Source organism: Macrotis lagotis, chromosome 1 (genome assembly GCF_037893015.1).
Source record: "Macrotis lagotis isolate mMagLag1 chromosome 1, bilby.v1.9.chrom.fasta, whole genome shotgun sequence".
Taxonomy (NCBI): domain Eukaryota; kingdom Metazoa; phylum Chordata; class Mammalia; order Peramelemorphia; family Peramelidae; genus Macrotis; species Macrotis lagotis.
Window position 1 is genome coordinate 229,191,996 of NC_133658.1, and position 23,395 is coordinate 229,215,390.

Genomic DNA, 23,395 nt, shown 5'->3' on the forward strand with positions numbered 1-23,395 from the left:
TCTCAGTGATCCTGCAGAGCCACAAAGATTATTTACAGGCACAAGTTTGGGAAAGATCTCATGTGGCTATAAATAACTGAACTATAGAATGGATAAATCTAGTAACAATAGTCTATATTTATATTAGACTTATAGCCTAATATAATTTATTGTATATATATGTTAATTTATATTATACTTACAAAGCATTTTACATACATAGTGAGGCCCCTACTTGTGGGACTGTCCCCAACATGTAGCATCAAGGTACCCTTGTGTGACTCAAAAAGAGGTAGAATAGACATCTCTAACCTCTTTTTTCCTCAGCATTCTCCAAGAGAGACTTTGATTCCTACCAGAAGGAGAAGCAGTGAATTGAGATCACAGGGGGCCCTGTTGCTCTGCTCAGAAAAAGGGGATACTGGACAACAATTATATCTGTCTGCTCCCTTAAATTTTATTTATCTCAGGAATGTTGTTTTCAGGTTTAATCTAACTTCTGATTTCATTAAGTGGAGGAAGCAGGACCCTCAGCTTTGTATTGAAGTCTTGATCTGCCCCTTCTAATCAAATGCCAGTTTCACAATGAACCACACAATGCTTAGCTTAGACCATTTATCCAATTTTTATAGCCAAATGGAAATCAGAGAAAGTCTACATATTTAATATATACCAATTAATACAGTGAAGTAGCTCTCTCCCCTTTGGAAATGGTAACTTAGTGATTGAGTGCAAGAGCCAGGGTCAGAGCCAAAGCCACAGATAAAAAAAAGACAGATAGACAGACAGCCCCCATCCCTACACATACATACACATACCTCCCCCCCACACACAGACAGAGAGAAAAAGTGTGCCAGCTTTTCCTCAAAAGGTTGTCCCCAAAAATCTCTAATGTAGAAGACTGGGGATAGGGACATGATGGAGACTGCCCCTCTTCTCGTATTGGCTTCTTTCTTTTAGCAACTTCAAATGGGGTTATCATCTTCCATCTTATTTTGAAGCTAGAAGCCAGAAGTGACTTAAGCAACTTGAAGAAAGCTCAAAGAAGACTAAAGAGTTTTTTCCTGTCTCTTGCTTTCTTCAACTCTGTTGTTTTTCAGTTGTTTCAGTTGTGTCTCTTCATTATCCTATTATGTACTGGAGTGCTTTTCCATTTCCTTCTCTGGCTCTTTTTATAGATGGGGAAACTGAGGCAAATAGATTTAAGTGACTTGCTCAGGGTCACATAGCTAGTAAGTGTCTGAGGCTGAATTTGAACTTAGGAAGATGAGTCTTCCCAACTCCGGGCCTGGCATTCTATGCACTGTGCCACCTTGTCACCTCCACCTTATCCCTTACACTGGAGCCAGAGTATTGATTTACACAAGGATAGAGTCCTATAACAATGTGCTTTGGGACTGGGGTTACCTATCACAATATCTTTAACCTAACATTATTATTCCCATTTTATAGGTAATTGAACTCTCTCTCTCTCTCTCTCTCTCTCTCTCTCTCTTGTCTTCTGTCTCCAAGTCCAGGGCTACTGTTAGACCATATGTACCAATAAGTCAGATATTTAGGGGGCACTTAATATGTGTAAGATATTTTTTTTTGCAAGGCAATGAGGTTAAGTGACATGCCCAAGGTCACACAGCTAGGTAATTATTAAGTATCTGAGATCAGATTTGAACTCAGTTCCTCCTGACTCCAGGAGCAGTGCTCTATCCACTGCACCACCTAGCTGCCTCTGTCTTAGACTTCTTAAAGGATCCAAGAGAGGTTAAGGTCTAGTTGATGTCCTCAAGGAAGATGTAGCATAATTGGGGGGAAATAAACATATAGACACTTAATTCATGATCCCAGATATTATGAATAATTGCCCTATGAATTGCAACAACATAAAGAACCAAAGGAATTTGGGAGATTCCAAAATGGGACAAAGCAGAATAATGAATAGAATTTTCAAAGACAGAAGGGACATTTTGGGCATTCCAGATGAGACATAGATTTGGACTTGGTAGCTTCTTTACAGATAGTCTCATTTTATAGATGGGGATACTGAGATCTAGAGGAATAGTTTAAGCAAAGACACAAAGACAGTGAAGTGCCAACTGTATTTGGGAGAATGTGAATAGAGTCATTTGATATAAACCCAAGGTATCCCCTTCAGAAACTGAGTTCTGGGCAACTGATTTGCCTTAATAATCAGTGTACATTTGCAAAAACAAGTAGAAGGGTATGTTGTTCTCTTTCATTAATAATTGAAGACTTTTTTTTTAAGAATTGAAGGAATGGCCTTACATTCCTATGTTTTTATTGATTTAAATCCTCATCAGAAAATAATAAGGCTGAAGATTCTAGGATTTTTGAGATAAAAGAGACTTTATAGATCATCTAATCCATTGCTTTCAGTTTAATAATAATCATAGCTCACATTTATATAGTACTTTTTAAGTGCTTTATATATTATTTCATTTGAATTTCATAATTATGAAATTATGATTATGATTATTACTATTATTATTTTCATCTTATAAATGAGGAAACAGACTGAGAAATTAAATGATTTCCTCAGTGTTGCACAGTTAGTGTTTAAAAACAGAATTTGTACTGAGTTCTTCCCAATAATGTGAGTCCAATGCTCTCTCTGTCCTCATCAGCAGAGGTGTCAAACATAGCTCATGAGTTTGACCAGAACCAGATTAAAATGTACTTGGGAAAATTTAGCAAAATAAATTAAAGATACATTAAATGGACATGATATTACCATATGGTTCACTAAATTCCCCTACTGCCACAAGGACTCTTACGTGTGGTCTCTCAGTTTGACATCACTATCCTTCAATACCTTGCTGTAACTGAAGCCTGGGGAAGCAAATGACATACCCACAGTCACTCTTGTGTTGTATATAGAGAACATTATTCTGGGGAACCTCACAGATGGCAGCAGAGTTTAATGTTGTTATTAGGAGGCTTTCAGCAGAGGTTCATTTTCCATCAGTGGGCCAAAGTCCAAGGGAGAATTTGTACATTTTTTTTGTGTTTACCTTCTCAACACTGAGATTGTCATATTCCCTCATACAGTTAGAAAATTTTCTGATACCTGGCAAAATTTCTATTTAGTGTTAAATAAACACCAAGACTATTGTGGGAGATGAGGGTAAGGGAGTGTGAGGTGGGAAAGTAAATTATAACAAGTTAGAAGGGAACTCTTGGCCATAAACTACAGAAGTTCTGGCTGAAACTTGGCCAGTTTTTTTTAGTGTATTGTCCTTCAGTATGCAAAGATTTTATTTCCTGTGTATCCAAATGAAAGGGTTATTATACAGAAGCAACTGATTTGCCTTAATAATCAGTGTACATTTGCAAAAACAAGTAGAAGGGTGTATTGTTCTCTTCCATTAAACAATTGAAGATTTCTTTTAAATATTACCTTATATCTATCTGTCCTTGTCCTTTTCTCCTTGATAGATTTATTGATCTATCTCATCATATGTACTCAGCCACAAAGACTATTGGCCATACATTTGTTTTTCATTTGAATATAGAAAAAGAAAAACTTCAGAATCTATAAAACCAGGAAGAATTAAGAAAAGTTGATTTCCTGTATTATACTGCGTTGCTGGTAGTTTTGTATAATTATTAGAGAACTTGGGATTTAGTAAGGAAATAAATAGTATTGTATTTTTCATCACATCTATTTATTCCTTAAATACTTAAAAATGTTTCCATTGACTTTATAATGTTTGTAAAACTAGTGATTCTTTCCTTGCAGTTTTTGTTAGTATGTGGTCAGCTATAGTACCTTAGTGTGACCTGAACTTTAGGAAATCATAACTCTCCAATGGATTCTTGGTATTTCTTCCAACAATGGAGATCACAATTTGTGTGTCCCCTTGTCTAAGTTCTCTCCTAAATATAAAACAGAGAGTTCACTCAGAAGGCTTCTTTCATCTCTCTTGCTATCACAAGGCTCATTCTTTTTTTTTTTTTTGATTATGGATGCTTAGCTGATTCCTTCCAAACTCTGGTAGAAAATTCACAAGCTTTGTTATCTTTTGGTGACATGTCTTTACTTTTTTTTTTGGTTTGTTTTAAGGAAATCTGGGCACAGGATCTAAGTAAAGTAAGAGAGCGAATGACAAAATTTATAGATGACACTATGAGAGAAACAGCTGAGCCGTTCCTGTTCGTTGATGAGGTTAGTGAATGAGTCCCTTTCCCATTGGCATAAAATGCCCTTATCTTTTATGTGGTTTTTTAACTCTGTGAAGCTGATTTTTCAGTTATATTTATTCAAATGATTTCAATATACAAATCAATTAATGACCCAGACCTTCTGTTGGTATAGACTGTGTTGTCTGTATCTTAATACTGACACTCTTATTGCCTCCTGCTTTTCTTGAGGTTGTTTCATGCCTTGTTAATATTTTTAATAGACAAATGATGAGGATAAGGAGAGAAAAGTAAGTTCACCCATATCAGGAATTTGTCACTTGGTTTAGATGCTCTGATTGGGAGAAAAGATTGAAATTGTTGGAGCTTGTTGACCCTCAATGGTCAAATCTTCACTTATTGTTAAAGAGTTGTCCATTTATCATCCTCATTGACATTCTGTCTGTATATTTGTTGACTTTGTTTTTTTTTTGTTTTTTTATTTTGTTTTATTTTTTTTAGTTCCTCACTTACCTGTTTTCAAAAGAAAACAGCATTTGGGATGATAAATATGACTCTGTTGACATGCAAGACATGAATAATCCCTTGTCTCATTATTGGATTTCTTCATCTCATAACACGTAAGTTTCTTGATAGCTCAGCACAGAACAATATTAATAGCAAGTATGAAAAATAAAAAGTTTGTGAGGGCATTTAATCTACCAGTGAGATAATAGAGACTGAAGTTTCTCCAGTTGGGGGTCTAAAAAGATTTCCCTGAGACTGGGTTGGTGGTGTGAAATATTGGACATTTTCCAACAATACTGATTTATTCCCTACTTGCATCAAAAGAATTAGGAAGTTGATATTTATTTTATATACATGTGAATCAATATATATATGTATATGTATATATATAGTTCAATACTCAGCAGTATCACAGAAATGAAAAGAAGTTATGAGGGGAAGTTTGCTTGCTTAATAAGGTAAATTAGTGATCACTAATACCTAGCATCATAGAAATATGGAAAGTTTGGGATTAGGAATTCTACCTTTCCCTATAAGCTTTGGCTATTTTCTGAGTTGCCTGATCTTTTAGAAGCTTACTTTACTCTATATAAACTTTCTCACCTTGCATGTAAGGTCTATCATGACCAACTTTTAAATTAAACTGCCCAAATTGGTTTGAAGATCATGAAGTAGTTACTTAGATGGGTATCTCCCTGACAGAAAGAATCAAGGCTGTTGTTAGGAATTATTGGCTCAGTCCTTTATATTACCCATTTCATCTGGCCCTCTAATCATACTCAACTCTCCATGGTGGGGCAGAAAAAATTCTGGCCTAGAAATTAGAAAACCTAGGCTATGCCTCCCTTCTCTGCTCTGGGTCTCAGATGATTACTTTTGACACCAGGAGCTCTAAGTTTCCTTCCAGCCTGAAAGCTCTGAGTTCCTCAGAACCTGTGGTGCAGAACCTGTCTCTTCTGGTACTAGAGTGAATCTTTTGCCTTCAGCTTTTTATAAATGGTCCTGAGGTCACATTTAATATGTATCATAGAAACAAAAACCACTATATGGCTTCCATGAACTAAGCCTATCTGGCCTTGCTAAGATTCTAAGTAAGATTTTCTTTGGAGCTAATGGAATTAATGAAGACATTTCACTCAGATACTTTTCTGGGGGAAGCCTTCCTGGGGAAGAAGATACTTGGGTAGTTTCAGTCTGTATTTTTAAAACAAAATTTTGATATTGGAGAGATCAAAAGGGTTGGGTTTGGGAATCAACCTTCCTTATGAAACTGCTTATGTAACTGGTGTAACTTCTATCTACTCTAAAAATTTCTTGGGAGTTTTTCAGACCCTATTTGATGACGATTGATATATCCTATCAGCCACTTCTTTGTCTCTGACCATACATGTTACATGGGTCTTCTTTCCCAGATCCCCTCTTTCCTACATAGCTCCCAGCTTTGGCAGAAGGAACATTAGGAGTTTGGGAAGCAGTAGGTCTGGGTTCTTCCACTAATTCTCTATGTTTGGGCACTTAGTTACGTAGGATCTTTGATATCGACCTGGAAGGGATATAGTCCAAACTCTTTCATTGTAGAGATGAGAAAACAGAAGCCTGGAAAGGTGAAATGAAATATTTGTCCAAAGATACACAATGAAGTAAGTGGCAGGATCAGGATTTGAACTCAGGTCTTTTGACCTCAAACTCAACACTCTTCATTGTTATTGCTTTCCTTCCCTGGGCTTTGGTTTCTTCAATTGTAAGGTGAGGGGTCTGGACAAGATGACTCTTAGACTCTAAACCTGCGATCCTATGATCTTAAACTTGGAAGGGTTTTTGGTCTAGTTCTAGCAATATAGGAGAGATTCTTGTCTCCCTGAACCCCTACTCCCCTTCAGGTTCCTGAGGCTGGGACACTCAGTAGTCCCATAAAATACTGGATTGAATGATTTGTCTTAAACTACTCAGAATAGTAGGTGATCATGTCAGTTGTTTGAATTACACTGGCCCTGCTTTGGTCAACATGTAATGTTGGTTTGTCCTTTTTTGAATATCTTTCTACTGGAATAATATTTATTAACTCCTACAAGGTGAAAAACACAATCTCAGGTCCTGACCATGAAGAAGGAAAGCAAATATAAAATAGTACTAACAATTAAACATTTATATAGGCTTTATGGTTTTAAAAGCCCATCATGTTATCTTATTTGATCCTTGTCACAACCTAGTGGAATAGATAGTTATTATCCACATTTTAAAGATGGGGAAGCTGAAGTTGATAATGGTACAGTGACTTGCTGAGGATCACACAGCTAAGTGTCCATGGCAGAATTTGATCTCAGAGCTGACCCCAAGACCCAGTGCTCTATGTATGGGACCTTCTAGTTGCCAAACATCTCAGGTCAAGGACACTCAATTTTTAAACATTATGAAGTCACTCTACTTCAGGGAGACAGGCTGGGAAGCAAATAGTGGTGGAAGCAAATTTCCTTCTCTGTAAAATTATGATTTGGCATTCTGTGACTTCCAATGCTAAATCCTCTAATCCTCTTTTATTCTACTGAATGACCATTTCTGAAGGCAGAGGCACTATAAGAAACAAAGAAGCTTGTGAACATACATTGTGATCTTTCTTTTTTCTTTCTCCTTTCTTTTCCTTCCAGTCTCTTCTCATTTTAAGAAAATATGTTTCTTAACCCTTTTTTGAATCAACATAATGCTTACTACTTGCAACTGTGACTGGTTGTCATGGGGTTAGCTTATAGCTACTATGATTTGTGAGCAAGGTGCTCTGTGCTTCATTTCTAAAACTTATGGGTATGTGGGTGAGTGCTTGCCCTGCAGATAGATCTATAGGATGAGTTGCTCTCTTTCTATCATTTTCTGTCATACAACAGGGACCTGATCACAGTGTGATCTCTTATTAGCAATTTCCTCTCTTCAGCATTATTGTAATGATAACGATGATGATGATGATAAATATTAACTTGTTTGATCTTCATGATATCCCTTGGAAGTTGATGTTGTTATTATCATCTTCATTTTATTTAAATGAGGAAATTGAGGCATAGAAAGGTTAAGCAATTTGCACAGTTATACAGATAGGTGGGATTTGAATTTAGGTCTTCCAGATTCCTAGTAGGATCATTGTATACCCAGACTCTATTTCCCTTCTACTTGATAAATAGTATCAGTATTTGAACTAAAAGAAATAAATTTGTCCAGTTTCATGGAATCCTCTTCTTGTGAATATGTTTACCATTCTCTAGTTTTAATTATGAAATAGTTATTTCTGGTTCTCAAACTAAGAGGAGAAAATTAATAAGATGGAAGCTCTAATGTTCTGAAGATTCTAATTATATGATTTTATAACACTTTTGACATGGCTGGCTCTGGTCTATTCATTCAGGTACCTCACTGGGGATCAACTTCGAAGTGAATCTTCTACTGAATCATACATTCGATGTCTTCGAATGGGTTGCCGATGTATAGAGTGTAAGTCATGGAGAAGGGCAGCTATGAATAAGCAATCAATATTTATTGAGCATCTGCCCTATGTAATTTCTGATGCTCAATGTGGTGAGACTTGCAAACTTTATTTATAGTTATTATTATTTTTATTGATATTTTATTTTTCCAAATACATGTTACAAAAGTTTTCAACATTCATCCATATGCATATGTATATTTTTAAGTTACAAAATTTCCCTCTATCCTCCCTCCCACCCCCACTCCTCTTAGCAGTGAAGTCAGGTTAATATTGCACATATACATTTGTGTTAAACATGTTTAAAGATAGTCATTTTCAGTATAAGAAATTAGGACTAGGAGAAATACATAAGTGATATTTTTAAAAAAGTAAATGTAGTGTTCATCAAATTCTGAAGGGTTTTTTGTTTTGTTCAGTTTTATTTTGTTTTTCTTCCTCTGGATGGGGATAGCATTGTCTATAGCTGGTCTAAAAGGGTTGTCCTGGTTCTCTGAACTGCTGAGAGCATTTGCGTGCATCAGAGTTAATCATCTCACAATATTGTTGTTAATGTGCACATTGTTCTCTTGGTTCTGCACCCTTTGTTTAGCATCAGATCCTGTAATTCATTTCATGCTTCTCTAGAGTCTGACTACGGTTTCTTATAGAACAATATGGTTTCCTATAGAACAATAGTCTTCCATAATATTCATGTACCCTAACTTGTTTAGTCATTCTTCAGTTGATGGGCATCCCCTCAATTTCCAGTTCTTTGACACTACAAAAAAGAGCTGCTATGAATATTTTGGAACATGTGGGGAATTTTCCTATTTTTATGATTTTTTTCTGGATATAGGGCTAGAATTGGAATTTCTGGGACAAGGAGAATGAACATTTTTATTGCTCTTTGGGCACAGTTCCATATTGCTCTCCAGAATGGTTGTATCAGTTCACAACTTCACTAGTAATGCATTAATGTCCCAATCCTCCCACAAACTCCCCAATATTGATCACTTTCCTTTTTTTTAATCAATCTGTTAAATGTGAGGTGATACCTCATAGTCGTTTTAATTTGAATTTCTCTAATCAATAATGATTTGGAGAATTTTTTTCATATGATTATATATAGTTTTAATTTCTTCATTTGAAAACTGTCTATTCATATCCTTTGACTATTTATCAATTGGGGAATGACTTGTAACCTTATAAATTTGATGCAATTCTCTATATATTTTAGAAATGAGACCTTTATCAAGAACTCCTAGTTGTGAAGATTCTTTCCCAGCTTTCTGCTTTCCTTCTAATTTTGGTGGCATTGATTTTATTAGTACAAAACCTTTTTAATTTAATATAGTCAAAATCATTCATTTCGCAGTTTGTAATGTACTTTATTTCTTGCTTGGTCATAAATTTGTCCCCTTTACATAGATCTGATAGATTATTTCTTAGTCTATTATTTTATCTGTGGTGTCACCCTTTATGTCTAAATCCTGTACCCATTTTGACCTTATTTTGGTATAAGGTAGATATTATTTTAAGCCTTCTAAGACATAGCTTCTGCCTTCATTGACTTTTTATGATCTCTTAGATTTTTTAGAATCCTTTCTAAGGAAACTTTTCCTGCAGATAAGATCTTTCTGAAAGAAGAAATGTTCCATGCTATTCCTCTGTGTAATATTTTTGGAGGAAGTCAGATTCTTGTTCTGTTTTTAATGAATCACTAAGGAATCTCATAGGTAACTTTTCTGTTGTTGTGCATTGAGACACTTTGGTGAATCTTTAGGGAAGCTTTGGAAATCTCAGATTTTTTACTTGAAATAGAGAGTGTTGTTTGTGGGAGAGAGGGGAGGCAAGATGCCTGGTGTTGAGGTTTATGCTTAAACATACACACAGAAATACACATGTGTATCTAAAAATAAACATGGTTAGGGAGCATGAATTTTGGCATAAACTTGCCCATTTAATCAAATTTGAGGGGAGATATCCTGTTCTCTTCCTCTTAATTCTGTGTTAGAGTTGTTTAGGGACTGTTGACACCTTCACAAAGGCAACAATCTCTTTTTTGGACAAACTTCCCAAATGCCTATATTACGACTTCCTTAAATAGTAGGATGTTTTTTTAAACCCACCTCACTAAGCAGGCACATCCTTTCCCCCAATGTAATTGTCTACCTGAAATCCAAGAATTTACTGACACTGGATTCCTTTGTGGGTCAACTGTAGTTTTTCTGCTCTGAAATTCTGTTTGCAAATATGTAAAGAAAGCACATGACTAATATGATAAAAATGATGTGTTTTCTCTCTTCAGTGGATTGTTGGGATGGACCTGATGGGAAGCCAATCATCTATCATGGCTGGACGCGGACAACGAAAATCAAGTTTGATGATGTGGTGCAGGCCATCAGAGACCATGCTTTTATCTCCTCACAGTAGGCTTACAGTTTTTGAAGCTTTGATTTGGAGGGGGGGGCCCATTTGGAAGAAGAGAGACCTCAGGTGTAGACAGATGTTTACAAAGATACTTTTTTTTCCCCTTTTCCTTCTGTGAAGTCACAGTGATTACATCCAAGGAAGACTTCCTTTCCTGGAGGGCTTTAAGTCTTCTAAAGTATTTTCTTCCCAACAGCTCTGTGAAAGATAGTAAAAAGAGGCAGATAGACTATTTGACCAAGGCTGAAACTGAGAATTTCTGGATCAGAAACAATTCTGTATTTATCATAGTTTATTCTTACCCACTATCACATCCTCACCCCAGCTCTTTCTTCAAAACTTTGCATAGGGAAAGATCTTTTTAAAAGCTACTCACCTAAAAGTCCCACTCTGCCTCTCAGTCCTCTATTCTTCTTCATTCTGGTTAATGGGCATATTTATACTAGTGGGATTCTAATTTTAACTATAATGGTAAAATGTTTACAGAAAATATTTAAAACACACTCATTGTTCCCCAGACAGTGGGAACCACAAGAGACCAAATTTTTTTTTACCCAACCTTTGATCCCATGAGAAAGAACTCACTAACCAGGGTCCCAATTATGTCAAAGATTCTTCTTTCTCTATACTCTCCCTCTTAGTGATCTCATTATCTCCTAAGGAGTTCAGTGATCTTTTTGAAGATGAATGCCATATTTATATATTCAGTCCAAGTTTCTTGTCTAAGCCCCATTTTCAACTTTGGGCTTGTCCCTTGTTAAACCATCCAAGGCAGAGGTATCAGGCTTTGAGTCAGAGAGACTTCTTGAATTCAAATCTAACCTCAGATATTTACAATCTGTGTAACTCTGGGCAAGTCACTTATCCCTGTTTTCCTTAGTTTCCATCATCTGTACAATGAGCTGGAGAAGGAAATAGCAGATCTTTGCCAAGAAAACCTCCAATGGGATCACAATGAATTGGCTATAACTGAATAACAACAAAAGTAATGCCAGAGTTTGCATTTAGTGGCTATATTTTCTAACCAAAAAGGGAGCCATAGCAGAGGTCCCAAGGAGCAAACTGTTGTCTTTATCCCTTTGGCTATACTAGGAATTTCTCCTACTCAGCTTAATGGAAGATGGCAATTACCCAGAATTTTCAGGACAGGTCACAAGAACTTTTGAACATTTTTTCAGTTTTTTCTCTTCCTTTTGTGGAAGGGAATCAATAGTCTCTCCTGTTTGTTCTCCTTTCCTTCCTTAGATTCCCAGTGATCCTCTCCATTGAAGAGCACTGCTGTGTAGAACAGCAACGCCATATGGCCAGGGTGTTTAAGGAAGTATTTGGGGATCTTCTCCTTACAAAGCCCACTGAAGCCAGTGCTGACCAGTTGCCATCCCCAGCTCAGCTGAAAGAAAAGATCGTCATCAAGGTATGCATCTGCTGTGACTTAGTAAATTAAAAAACTTGGATCTCCAAGGTCCCTCCCAACTTGAATATTCTGTGATTCACATAAAACAAAGAGGTTTAGCAGGGCAACAAAGATCCTAGACCCATTGAGTTAGTAAAGTAAAGAAATAGTAGGGTACATTATCCCTTTTTTCCATCTTTATCCTTTTTGTCTTCTGTAGAACTTGAAATCATTGATCACTGCCTCCTGGATATTCTCTCTCCCTTAGTTTTTCATCATATAGTCTTTGTCTGGTTTTTCTCTTATCTCTCTGACTTTTTTGCCTGCATTCTTTACTGGATCATCACACATGGCCTGCTCTCTAACCATTAGTGTTCTGCAAAGCTCTGTCCTGATTGAAGAATCTTCTCTTTTTTCTCTACATTTTCTCTCCTGATGATTTCATCTGCTTTCATGGACTCTCTTATCATCTCTATGCAAATAAATCCCAGCTCTCTATACCTAGTCCTAGTTCCTCTTTGAGCCCTAGACCTATATTGTTTATGGGCATATTGGATATTTTGACCTGAATGTCATATAAGTATCTCAAATTCAATATGACCCAAACAGTCCTCATTATCTTTCCCCCAAAATTCATCTTATTTAAAAAGTAGTCATTAATGGGTCAATGTCATGTCTGCCTCCTAAATTCAGTCAGCAAGTCATAACATCATGCCTCTATCCCCTTTTCTTCACTCACATGGCCAGTTCAGGCCCTTATTACCTCTTACTTGGACTACTGGAGTTGTTTCACAATTGATCTTCCTGTCTCCTCTTTTTTCCAATTCATCTTCTACCCTTTCTAAAATACCTGAATATATCACTCCCCTGCACAATGACTACCTGTGGCTTCCTTTTGCTTCAAGGATCAACTAAATATTTGGCATTTAAAGCTATATATAGTTTTTTCCAATTGTATTTCCCCCATAGTTTTCATATTGTTTCCCCTCAGATACTGTATATTCTGGCCAAATTGGTTTATTTAACTCTTCTTTTTATATAAGGTTTTATTTCTCACTTCTACTCCTTTTCTTAGTCTGCCTTTTATGCCTAGAAAGTATTACTTCTTCCCCTTTGCCTCTTAGATTCCTTAGCTTTTTTTCAAAGTTCAGCTCAAAAGCTACCTCCTCCATGAGGTCTTGTCTTATCTACTGAAATTACAGGAATATATTGTATATGAACTTTATGTGTGAACATGTTTTTTCATTTCATTAGAATATAAGTTCCTTGAGGGCAGAGACTGTTCCTTAGCACTTAGCATAGTTTGGCATTTAATAGGTACTTAATAAAATGCCTATTGGATGCTGTTTGTAAGTGAATAAATACATGATTGGCTAGATAGCACTTTCAACTCTGAAATTTGAAATGTGATTGTATATCATAATTCCAGTCCTCAAAAGATGATAGAAATATGACTTTAGACCTGGAAACTAAAAAAAATGGAACTGGTTATTGAAATAAAATAGATAAGGAAGGTATGACCATTTCATCTTAGAATTTATTCTATGAAAAGAGAGAATAGCCAGACATCATCTGACGCAAAATGAGGAATTGGCATTTGTAAAGCAATTTACATACATTATTTCACTTAATCTTTCTGATGAACCTGTGAGCCTGGAGTTGTGAGTATTATCATCCCCATTTTACAAATGAGAAAAATGAGGCTTATTAAGATTAAGTGACAAGCTAGGGATGGTCATGTAGCTAGTAACTGTCAGAGGCAGGATATGAAGGTGAGTCGTTTTTCCAATTCCACTGCATTTTCCTTTTGACTATAGTATACCCTAAAATTTATGGGAATGGATTTCAGAGGTCCAGAGAACACACAGGAAAAGTCCTAAATTCCTCTTTTTTTTTTTCTTCTTCTAAAGACCCAAAGAGAAACAGATTCAGTGAGGAAAAGGAAGGGCTGTCCAAAGAGATTGATGTAGATGTGCAGAGAGCACATTGACCAATTTAGATTTAAAACTCAGATTGAAAAAGACAGAAGATGGAAACAAGGACAAGTGATAGAAGGTGATTACAAAAGTGACTTAGTTCTGTAAGGATAGGGTCAGGAGCACTAAGCTCAGAGTGAACTGAAGCTAGCAAAAATCAAAAGGAAAAAAAAATTTAAAGCTATTTTAGGGAGAAAGGTCAAAGAAATGATATGGACAAAAATAGATTAATCAATCAATCAATAGACCTTTACTAAACACCCAGGGTGCCAGACTCTGTGCTGGGTACATGGAATAATAGAAAGACACAAGTGAAACAGATCTTATCATCAAGGAGCTCATGTTCTTTGCTTTTTCAATTTTTTATGTTTTATTTATTTATTTTTTTGCAAGGCAATGGGGTAAAGTGGCTTGCCCAGGGCCACACAGCTAGATAATTATTAAGTGTCTGAGGTCGGATTTGAACTCAGGTACTCCTGACTCCAGGGCCAGTGCTCTATCCACTGCGCCATCTAGCTGCCCCGAGCTTATGTTCTAAAGGAGAAAATTACACATAAAAACAGAAATGACTATATAAATAGTTTGAGGGAAGGAAATGCAAGGATCTAGGAGTTGGAGGGTGATAATAGAGGAGGCAGAACCATTCCACTCTTATGTTTCTTCTCTTTTCTTTATTAAGGAGAATGATTCTTGAATTGAAAAGGAGAGCACAAAAATGGTTATTAGAAAGTTAAACACCAAAATATATAAAGAAATAGAAAGAGAACATCTTGTAGTTTTCTGTGAGTTTGTGACTGGGGAAAAGACATCCCAGTGTGCTAAAACATATAACTAAAGGAATGGATTAAGCCAAATGGAAAAAGTGCTCTGAATCATCAATAATTGAAGAAATACAGTATTCCAGAGGTTCTACCTCAAATATTTCTGAATGCAATGAGAAAGGAAGATGATAATTGTTGAAAGAATTGTGAGAACACCCTAATGCACTATTGGTGAAGTGATGAATCAGTCCAATCATTCTGGAACCTAATTCCTATAAATTGTGATCCAGCAATACCATTACTAAACCTATATCCTGGAGATTTTAGTGAAAGAACTCATATGTACAAAAATATTTGTAACAGCATTTCTTGTAGTGGCAAAGAATTGCAAGCTAAAGAAGTGTCTATCAATTGGGGAATGGCTAAGCCAATTATGGTATATTAATGTAGTAGAATATTATTGAGTAATAAGAAGTGATAAAAGAGATGGTTTCAGAAAAACAATTTTTTTCAATTGATGTGTATTGAAATAAGCAAAACAAAGAGAATAATTTATAGACTAAACCAGTCACTTTTTCTTCAATACCTATGGGCCAAGCACCATGTCTGGGGCATTGGAGGTGTTTAGGACAAGGAATGACAAAAAAAAAAATCTACTTGCACTCTAATGGTGGAGAGTAAAATAAGTACATATAAAAATATATGCAGCACAAATAGGAAGTTTCTCTCTGCATATATTTAAATACATAGATATCTGTCTAACATGTATGTACCTAAATGGATGAACATATCTGGATATCTATAACTATGTATATCTAGATATCTATATCTATTTATCCATTTCTCTATTTTGTTTTATTACCATTTAGTTGTGTCTGACTTTTCGTGACCTCATGGACTATACCGTTCATATTTTCTTGGCAAAGGTATGGAGTGGTTTGCCTTTTTGTTCTCCAGTGGATTAAGGCAAACAAAAGTTAATCTCTCAGTCAGGGTCACACAGTTAGTAAGTGTCTGAGGCTGAATTTGAATTTAGGTCCTTCTGACTCCAGACCCAACACTTTTGTCCCCTGAGACACCCAGCTGCCTCCTAGATAAATGGGGTCCAGTGAATTGCCTAAGTTCACACAATTAGGAAATGTTTGAGGCCAGATTTGACCTGAGCAAAAGTGAAAGAGCAGGTCATGGAACTTAAAGGGGTTGGGGCAATGGGGGGAGAAGGGAGTCTGAGGGAACATCTACATTAAAGTCTCCTAGCATGAAGACATAGTTAAGGAGGAGAGGAAGATGGTATACCAGGTACTAAAGACCTTGCAAAAGGAGAGAGGATATATTCTCTGAGGCATGTATACTGAAGCTACCAGGATTTTAATTGGATAGACTTCAGAGAGGAGCAGTTACTGAGGGAAAGAAGCAAGGAGAGAATTTTGAAATGACAATAAAGACCAAGGAGTGTTTTGAATCCCCTTCCAAAACCAGTGACTATTTTCGTTAAAAACAAAAAATAGGGCCTAGTTTATAAATGTTTATAAAAGGAAATTTTGATCACTAAAGAACTAGCTTAACTTCATCAAGAACTGCTCATACCAAACTAACCTCATTTCCTTTTTTTTGTTGTTGTTTACAGGGTTGATAGACTACTGGATAAGGATTATGCTATATTTCTAGTTTACACTTTAGTAATGTCAAAGACAAAAATCTATCTTGATTTTGTTTTGGACCAGATAGAGAGGTGGGAATGGTAGATTCAAAACTGGTTGAATCTCCCAGTTGTTTAGATGCAGAGCTGTCATTAGTACATCAGTGTCAACTTGGAAGGAGAACATTAATTTGGGATATGTCCTTACCTCTGAGTAGTTTATAATTTTTGTCAGAGTCAAATTAAGGCATAGAAGCCATGTTTATTCAGTTTGTAGATGAAACAAACCAGGGAAAGATAGTTAACATGCTGAGTAATATAAATATTTATATAATCTTTTAAAGTTTGCAGAGTGCTTTCATGTTTTAATTCATTTGATCTTCTCAATGATTCTGTGAGGTAGGTCCTATTATTATCCCCCCCTTTACAGATGAGGAAACTAAGACTGAGAGGTCAAATGACTTTCCAAAGTCACACAGCTAGTGAACGTCAGAGGCAAGATTAGAACTCATATCTTTCTGACTTTAGGTCTAGTACTCTATCCTTTATATAACTATGTGCCTTATTACCACCAGATTATAAAATGACAGAATCTTTAGTATCCAAAAAGATGTAGTCATCTTAGACCTATGGACTATATATAGTGTATTGTTCCTTCCAGAATCTAACACTGGTAAACTGAAATTTAATCTAGATAAATGTAAGCCTTATGTCTACATTCAAAAAAATCAACTTTAATCTTTATTTCTTCAAGTTGTCCAAATTGTCCAAAGCTGCTAGAGAAGTCCATCTGAAAAGGATCTCAATGTTTTAACGGATTATTGGATAATGTGAATTAGTAGTATGTCTTAGCAGGCAAAACAAAGTAATGTAATCCTGGGGTGCATTAAAAATAGTACAGTGTCCTAGGCTAGAGAGATTATCATTTCACTATATCCTGTCTTCCCTGGTCTTTCAAATCTAGGGTAATTATTCAGTATGTCTTGATATTTTCATTTTCATTTTTTCAATGTTGCTCCTGTGTGTATATAATGGGGTGAGGAAGGGATTGGTTTGGTGGTCTTCTTAAGCATTTTGTATGTTCCTCTTGGACAATAGAGGCACAAGAGTCCTTTGTTCTTCTCGCATCCCTCTTAGCATCCAAAAATATCTCTCTTTTTGGCAACTTTTTAGTAATTGTTTATTTACTGACTGATAGAGAAGAAAAGTTCCAAAAAAGAAATCTTCAGTGTTTTTCATTTTAGCATAAGAAGTTGGGTCCCAGAGGAGATGTGGACATCAACATTGAAGACAAGAAAGAAGAAAAAAAGCAGCAAGGGGAATTGTACATGTGGGACACCATTGATCAGGTAAGACCCAGTAGTGCAAGTCTGAATGATGCTCCCCATGGTGCTGAAAATGTTATTGGCAGGTCCAAGCAGGAGGGCTTTAAGACCAAAAGAACATGGGATACCATTGATCAATCGAGACCCAGTAGTGCAAGTGTGAATGATGCTCCCCATGGTGCTGAAAATGTTATTGGCAGGCACAAGCAATAGAGCTTTAGAACAAAAAGAAATAAACCAAAAATTTCTCTTCATTTTCTATAACTGCATTGCTTTCATCATGACTGTTAGAAATCTGAAGGAAGAGCAGAGATCTGAGAGCTGTACAGTCACAGAATGTAGGGCAGGAGCATCCACTCTGAGTGCTGGAAGCATCTGGAGAAAAGGATTATGCCCATACTATGGTCAGAATTGGAGAGAATGAGCTGAATATCCTGGGAAAATGAGAATGCTTGCTTCTCCAGATACAGCAATTTTAGGGAAAAATTGTGGAAGAAATTTTTTGTATGAGCAGTGTCCAAGGAAGAGATGCTGTTTCCACCCTGGTTTGAGTTTCTTCCTTAAGAAGTCTAACTGTGGTCTTCCATTGTAGAAGTGGTATCGTCATTACTGTGCCATAGCTGATGAAAAGCTATCCTTCAGTGATGTTATAGAGCAGAATGCGGAGGAGGATTCAGCAAAGGTATGGGACATGGACAGGTTTTTCTATAAACCTGACTATGGAAGGGGGTTCTCCTTTCCAGTTTTCTCTCTGCCCCTCTCTGTTATGTCAGGGCCACTAGAGCTCTCTGGGCTTGGAGTCAGGAAGATCTGAGTTCAAATTTGACCTCAGGAACTTATTAATTGTATGACTCTGGGCAGGTCACTTAAAGTCTATTTGCTTCAATTTTCTCCTGTAAAATAGGGATGATATGACTTCTCCTTCCCCCCAGATTGTTTTGAATGTCAAATGAGGTAATGAGGTAATAATTGTAAACCATTTAGCACAGTGCCTGATTTATAGGAAGGACTATGTAAGTATTAGCTATTTTTATTATTATTTCTATGTTCCTTGAATGCAGTAAAGCTTTATGTCTGAAGAGCTCAGACAAAGATGGACAGGGAGGACCTGGGTCACTTGTCATTTACTAGAGAGACACAGTAGCATTTAGGACAATATCACTGTCCTTGTCTTTCTTTCCTATTTCACAACCTTTCCAAACAAAATCCAGAAATTCTTGTTTTTATATTCGAGGCCTTGTTAGCCTTTCTTCTGCTTTGCTGGACTTCCCATTGTTGTCACTAGGTGGGGGTGTACTCATGGTGAATTAAATTAAGCACTCTGCTTATGCTCATTATTGTAGTCCCCAAACTTTCTGGCTCAGATGACTGTGGTAACTGAGCCACTGCTATACCCCAGGTTTTTGTTCCACGAGTTTCCAACCCCATAACAAGGGACTTCACCATGCACTGCAGGAGATCCCCAAGGTCCTGATCATTCAGGCAGAACCCCAATCATATGCCCACACAGGATTCAGCCCCAGGGCCTGAATGAGCACAGCTTGTATTGGTTGATTTACTTTGATTCTAATTGAAAATGGTACATTGAGTCAAGAGATTGCAGATAGCAATAACTCTGAGGGGAGAGGTTGGCTTGTTTGGCTGTCAGACTGTATTCTTAGAGCCAGATAGCTCTAGGATAGATAGATAAGTAAAAACAAGCATATTTGTGTCTAGGCTGCATTTACCACTGAGGAAAGTAGCTGGACCCAGGCATTAGGTGATAGATGGGCTTAAAATTTTATTAACTTAAACAGCAAAGGGTCTCAAGTTCAGCATCTTTCCAGGACAACGCTTTGATGTGACCATTGTGTTCTCTTGTTGGAGTCTCATAAAATGTTCTCTGATCTGGAACCCATTGTAACTGAACCACTCTTTGGGATCCAGGATGTAGCAAAGACTGACCTACATTTTGGTGAGAAATGGTTTCATAAGAGGATGGAGAAGAGGATAAGTGCTGAGAAACTGCTACAAGAATATTGTGCTGAAACCGGGGGCAAGGATGGAACCTTCTTGGTCCGTGAAAGTGAGACTTACCCCAATGACTACACATTGTCCTTCTGGTAAATTTCATTAACTTTATTCATTTATTCTTGGAACATTTTTCTCTGTGCAATACCATACTTGGGTTAGAATCTGCTGGGAGTAGAAAGATGAATAAGGTGCTTTCTGTTCTACAGGAACTTAAAATATAGTTGAATTTATTTTCTTTGGGAATTTGCAGGCCCATAGTTATCCAATAAGGCAGTACTTTTGGTGAGTAGAGAGCTGGCTTCAGAGTCCATGAGGACTTGGGTTCAAGGCCTGTCCATCTGTCTTTGGGACTTTGAACAAGTCACAGACTTATACCCAGGCAACTTTCTTATTCTCTAAGTAGCAGAGCAGTTGCAAGTGATTTTTTCATTGAGAATTTCCTGTGCTGATGAAATCACAGGTCCAATTAAAGAAAACTAAACTACCATATTGTTCAGCTCTGTGTTTCAACATCCCATTGGTTCAGCACTGCCAAAGAAAGTTCTTGAAGTTTCTTTCCTCCTTTGTTGTTGCTACATTTCTACCAGTGTCAGAACCAAAAGTCAGAATAACAATATCCACTTAATCAAGGTTTTATTTCCTGGTAGTCTTGAGAAATGAACACACACATATAAAAGTAACTATACTCCCCTGACCAAAGCTATGGAGACAAAAAGGGGTTTTGTACACAAATTAAATTTCCTTTGATCATATTTCTGAATTTTGCAGAATTACTCAGTTCATCTCAGCTAACATTTATTAAAAGCCTACTATACAAATAGATGCTAGGACTACAAATACAAAAAAATTTAAAATGTTCCTACTGTTACTGTCTCTTGGAGGATGTGATATATTCATCAGTAAAGTAAACATGAGATACTTTGATTAGGAAGAGAACCTGCTCAGAAAGCTTAATATCTAATTAGGTAGAAGTCTGGATGTCCTTGGAGGTTGGTTTAGGATCTAGAAGACAAGACTTTATCTGCAGAGGAGAGATTGTATCCCTTTGCTTCGTAGATAAAATGACTGGGTCATCACTAGTCATCCTGATCTTTTGCCACTGGATTTTAGTGACTCTGAAGGAGAGAGTGAAGTTGATAACTTTGCATGACTCTGCCTCACTTAAATCCAGTTCATTTGCAAGTCAAGACCTCACCTTCCTGATGTCATTGGTCCTCTTCAAAAATGAAGTACAAACAATAGGAAAAATGAGGAGTAAATGGAAATGCTAGAATAGTTAACACAGCTGTATTTGGCTTTGCAGCTTTCACTGTTGGATGGCTTTGTCTCATTTAGTATGAATCCAACTATAAGGAAAGATTTCTTATTCATTCTTCCATGTATTTTTTTTATTCATTCATTCATTTTAGGACCCAACCTGTGATTTCATTGGTTTAGGGAATACTTAGTGAGGAAATCTTTACTCCTAAAGCAAGTTAGCACCTGTTCATCAATTTACAAGATAGGAGAGTTGCCAATACAGTTATATTTGGGTTGCTAGAAACACACACATATGTACCCATATATATATATATACATATATATATATATATATGTATATATATATATATAAAATCAAGGTGCTTAACTTTTTTATGTCATGCAGCTTTGATGATTTGGTGAAGCTGAAGAACCTATTCTCAGAATAATATTACTGAATGCCTAAAATAAAATATGTAGGAAACAAATTATATTGAACCACAGTTAGCAAAGTATTTTTAAATGGGTCCCAGGCTAAGAGCTCTCAGTGTATGTGTACATATACACACATAGGTGTGTATTCTGTGTTTGAGCCTTGAGTCAGGAAGATCTCTGAGTTTACATCAGATACCTTAACACTGGGCAAATTACTTAACCCTGTTTGTCTCAGTTTCCTTATCTGTAAAATGAGCTGGAGAAGGAAATGGCAAACTACTTTAGTATCTTTGCCAAGAAAACCCCAAATGAGGTTATGAAGAGTTGTTTACAACTGAAATGACTAAACAATAATATATAGAGATGTGTATATATCTCTATATAGCTATATATCTATATACATGTATCAAAAGCAGCATGGCATAGTAGACAGGATGCCTTGAAGTTGGGAAGATCTAGATTCACATTCTTGCTAGTTTTGTGACCCTGAACAAGTCATTTAGCTACTGTGTATCTTACCTATTCCCTACTCAATCTACAATGTCATAGATGAATTGAAATTTGCTTTGATGAAGGGAATTCCGACCAGGAGTTCTCTCAAGGTGAGGAAATCACAGGCTCATAGGTCCACTCAATCAATCAACAAGCATTTATTTAACCACTATATTCCAGGTACTCATTCTCTCAGATGTACTCATTATGTACAAGTAGATATCTTTACAAAATGTATATATAAAAAACCACAAGGAGGCATAGAGGCAAAGAGTAGTTGCAGGGGCAGCTAGGTGGTGTAATGGATAGAGTACAGGTCCTGGAGTCAGGGGGACCTGAGGTCAAATTTGATCTCAGACACTTAATAATTACCTGTGTGACCTTGGGCAAGTCACTTAACTCCATTGCCTTGCAAAAACCAAAAAAAAAAAAGTGGTTGCAAATGGAAAATATGCATCCAATCATAGATGTGCATGCACATCCTGCGGAACCTCTGCAAAGAATTGCTCAGAGCTTTGTCCTTGTTAAGCACCATATCTCTGTTTGTTTGAGTAGAAGTAGAAGTAATTAATTTGGAGTCTCCTTGTCTACTTTTTCCAAAAGTCAATTTTCCTTTTGGGATAGAAGGGCAGCCTTGAAACTGATGTGACTTGACAGATATTCCCCTTCACTTTTCAGGAGATCTGGCCGAGTCCAACACTGTCGAATACGGTCGACTCCTGCCATGAAGTATTATTTGACTGACAATCTCATGTTCAACAGCATCTACGACTTGATTCAACACTACCGAGAAACCCATTTGAGATGTGCTGAATTTGAACTTCGTCTAACAGACCCAGTGCCAAATCCCAATCCTCATGAATCAAAACCGTATGTATGGCTCTGTGATCAGAAAAGTGCCAATGCTTGGTGGGGTTTCCATGTTGAGCTTAGTTTCAGCTCCCTGTGGTGGTAGAAGCCCAGAAAGATTTGCGTGCAGACATCTCGTGCCATTAATAAACAGATAGATGTAGGATGTGGATGGAAGCAGTTCTACAACTCAGAAAGTAAGACAAAGGTGGAGCTAGGAAAGCTCAGTACTGGGTCATCCCAGGCTGCCCAAGAACCTTTGTTTCTCGGTTAAATTCATGAAAAGGGTTCTAAAGCTCTCTTAGCAGCCATCTAATGATTTCTAACACTTTACTTTTCTCTCTCACAGACAAAATTACTTGAGGCTTGGTTTCCAGAGGTTAATTATGGTTTGGAAACATTTCCTCTTAACAGTATTCCTTGCTTTTCTCTCTGAAAATGAAAAAAAAAATCAAAGTCTTTCCCTTAGTTTTTTTTCCCATACAATGAAGCAAAGATTGGTCCTGCCTTCTGATGTTGGGAATGAAGAAAAATAAACCTCAAACAAAGGGTCATTACTCTGTTAAAATTCAGGTTACTGAACAGCTCATGCTGGATTATCCCCCTTGTTTTAAAAAACTATTCCTACATTTCCATGTGGGTCATTTTTTTTTTTGCCTTCCTTTGCTTTCCTTCTTTAAACATACACACACACACACTTGAATAAAAACAGTCAGTCCTTCTGCCAGTGCCCTTTGCCTCATGTTTTTCA

At 36.7% G+C, this 23,395-nt stretch overlaps 1 protein-coding gene across 3 annotated transcripts in view; it reads left to right on the forward strand.

The window, feature by feature from the left end:
- PLCG2 (phospholipase C gamma 2) overlaps nucleotides 1-23,395 on the forward strand; it is a 182,617-nt gene that overhangs the window by 105,947 nt on the left and 53,275 nt on the right. For all 3 annotated transcript variants that reach the window (XM_074209748.1, XM_074209746.1, XM_074209747.1), the window contains exons 10-18: nucleotides 4,058-4,159; nucleotides 4,636-4,754; nucleotides 8,033-8,118; nucleotides 10,401-10,521; nucleotides 11,768-11,936; nucleotides 17,536-17,640; nucleotides 18,209-18,298; nucleotides 19,543-19,718; nucleotides 22,474-22,665. In XM_074209748.1, coding sequence (XP_074065849.1) covers nucleotides 4,058-4,159; nucleotides 4,636-4,754; nucleotides 8,033-8,118; nucleotides 10,401-10,521; nucleotides 11,768-11,936; nucleotides 17,536-17,640; nucleotides 18,209-18,298; nucleotides 19,543-19,718; nucleotides 22,474-22,665 — 1,160 coding nt within the window. The remainder of the gene's footprint in view (nucleotides 1-4,057; nucleotides 4,160-4,635; nucleotides 4,755-8,032; nucleotides 8,119-10,400; nucleotides 10,522-11,767; nucleotides 11,937-17,535; nucleotides 17,641-18,208; nucleotides 18,299-19,542; nucleotides 19,719-22,473; nucleotides 22,666-23,395) is intronic.